General features: G+C 35.3%; 1 protein-coding gene across 2 annotated transcripts in view; it reads left to right on the plus strand.

Annotated features, from left to right (window-relative positions):
• The window catches only part of Rngtt (RNA guanylyltransferase and 5'-phosphatase), a 331478-nt gene that overhangs the window by 55721 nt on the left and 272946 nt on the right, over window positions 1-2811 (plus strand). Inside the window, exon 7 of one of the 2 annotated variants that reach the window (XM_004628220.3) lies at window positions 1774-1883. The exons of the other annotated variant lie outside the window; for it this stretch is intronic. Coding sequence (XP_004628277.1) covers window positions 1774-1883 — 110 coding nt within the window. The remainder of the gene's footprint in view (window positions 1-1773; window positions 1884-2811) is intronic. 2 annotated transcript variants of the gene reach the window in all.

Raw genomic sequence — 2811 nt, forward strand, 5'->3', positions numbered from 1 at the left:
TCTAGATTATTAGGAGAGAGAACAGATCCATACTGACTTACGGGTTCACTTATACTTTCATCAGTATTGGCTTGAGTGGACGTTGTCTTGTAATGTCATGTAACACAGCTGTTAGGTTCAGAGTATAGCTCTGAAGAATTATACAGTCTTAACTGTCTTTGTTACCATGCATGAGTAATAAAGTAGAAGGGAGCTAGCTTAAGTGGAAGAAGAACTGTTACTAAAGGAGATTAGGAAAGTGGTGATTTAGAAGAGTTAATAGTTAATGTATGATGACAGAAATGAGAAGTCTAGATGTAATTAACTGGCAGATAATTTACAGTAAAAAGTTGCTTTACATTTTATTTCCATCTAGGTTTAAGGATTGTTAATAGAGGTTATCCATTTACTTTTTAATGTAATGAACATCTTTTGCCATGGAGTTATTCTGATTGGAGCCTTCATTTGTTAAGTAACTTCCTTTTTTTTTTTTTTTGGTGGAACCGGGGATTGAAATCAGGCCTCTGCACTTGCCAGGCAAGTGCTTATTCCACTGAGCTATCTCCCCCGGCCCCCAATTAAGTAACTTCTTATTTTGATGTAAATATGATTTGAAGTAATGGATTCCTTAGTGAACACTGGCAATTCTCTTTAGGTTTGTAACCATACAGCGCTTGACCCTTTACATTTTTCAGATTGTATTCATCTTTTGAGCATGTGACATTATTGAGATAAGTATGGCTACTGTTAAGAGGAGACTGTTGGACCACTGTTGACTGGAAGGACTTGGCACCTATTCTAGAAATGACAAGGTTTACATGTGAAATGTTTTTCTTTTTTCTATGTGGCTTGAGTTGCCAAGTCTTTCCCTGGAGGCTGATGTTTGCAACTTATAAACTATGTTTTTTATTCTTTAATTACATTAACAGCTAGAATTGTTCATAGACTTTTCTTGAGGCTGATGCCAGCTGTCTTTCATGTCTAAAAGAAATTGTAGCCTAAGTAGAGACTATTGTTTTAGTCTTTAAAATTTCCAGAACTGTTCTTTGATGTACAAATTCTCCATTTGTTTCAGTTCTCTGTGATGTTTTAAAAATATGCTTGCTGTAAGATAAAATACTTGGTCATTCTTAGCTACAGAATTTAAGTTGAAAATTCAATAATGTGTAATACTGCTGTTTATGTTGGGGTGTCCAGTGATTGTTAGCCACTTTGCCCATGGTCATACTCTTATGTTTACAATGGTATAGATTTTGGATATGTTTCTCCTTAAATTCTGTACTGCACCAATGACACAATTTTCCCTTTCTCCAGATGGCGAATGGTGTGAAGGTTGACTTGGGGTCACATTTTGTCATTTACCCCTTGAATAAAGAAAATCTTAATGCTTCATTTATTAATTTGTAAAGTAAATGTAATACAATCTACTTTTCATAGTTGTGGCAAGGCTTAGAGAGTATGTTTGTGAAATGCAGATACACTGCTTGGCTCTCTGTGATGGTAGATGAATTGTACCTACAGAACGTTATGACTGTGGAGCATTGCCTGTAGAGGGCTTTGACAGCATGATGCAGATACTGTTCTGGGCTGTGCATGTACATTACAAAATAATCTGGATTAAAGAAAACCTAGTATACAGTCCTGTGGAAGTTTGTAGCTCTTCTTGGAACAAACCATTTCTGTTTCATGCATTGATTCACTCAGATTTGTGAAAATAAACCAATTTATTTCTTTGTAAATGGATTTGACCTATAATCAAGTGTTTTTCTTTTCCTTTTTTTTTTTTTTTACAAGGGTGCTATTTTCTTGGAAGGTGTAGCTGTGAAAGGTGTTACTCAAGTAACAACTCAACCAAAGTTAGGAGAAGTACAGCAGAAGTGTCATCAACTGTGTGGCTGGGAAGGGTAATACAGATTTTAAAGTTTTGAATAAAACTGTTACTCTGTAAAACTTAAAATTAATACAGACTTTGACATAGTTTCTTTGCTTTTTAAAATTTGTATGTTTATATAAAGTACTTAAAAAAGATGTCAGATTTGCTTTGAGATAATCAGTAATCAGTTGAATCAAAATTAGATGACTCAGTAATTACTGTTGTCATTATCTAGTGTTTATCTTATGTCTTTGATTCTACTGCTGCTGATTAATATTTGGGCTGGTTTTAGCAATTTATACTTTAAGAAGGGGTAAAAGCTGAATTTGCCTTATTTTCCAGCTTTGTTGTAATGTAGAACCTGGGAAAGTCAGCTTGAAATACATTTTGCTTCCTACCATGTCTTGAAGTACTTAGAAGACATTTCATGGGAGGTGATGTAGGAGAGAGTTCATTGGTCTGATCTGTTGCTTTTTTTTTTTTTGGCACAACTGGGGATTGAACTCAGGCCCTTGCACTTGCCAGGGAAGCGCTTATTCCACTGAGCCATCTCCCCGGCCCTGATCTGTTGCTTTTAAGTCTTGGTCTGTTGAGAAAATTATATAGCTTGGACACAAGGAATCAGGATTAAATTTGAAGATTTCCTTATACAAATTCCTGATAAAGACTAGAAAATAAGAAATTAGAAAAAAATTTTATCTAAAAGATAAAAATACTGAAGAAATAACATGGGCCATAATGTTGTATTAAACTCTTGTAAGTGCACCTTACTGTTACCCTGAGTTTTTCCTGTTTTGTTGCTTCTGGGCATGTTTGGAACAGAAATTTGCCAGCTTTGCAGAGTTGTGTCATATTGCCAGTGTCATGGGAAAGTATGGGGCCCAGAATAGTGTGAGATAATTAAGCCAAGATGTAAAGTGTGTGTGTGTGTGTGTGTGTGTGTGTGTGTACATATATAT

The sequence above is a fragment of the Octodon degus genome, unplaced genomic scaffold (assembly GCF_000260255.1).
Source record: "Octodon degus isolate 3935 unplaced genomic scaffold, OctDeg1.0 scaffold00022, whole genome shotgun sequence".
NCBI lineage: Eukaryota > Metazoa > Chordata > Mammalia > Rodentia > Octodontidae > Octodon > Octodon degus.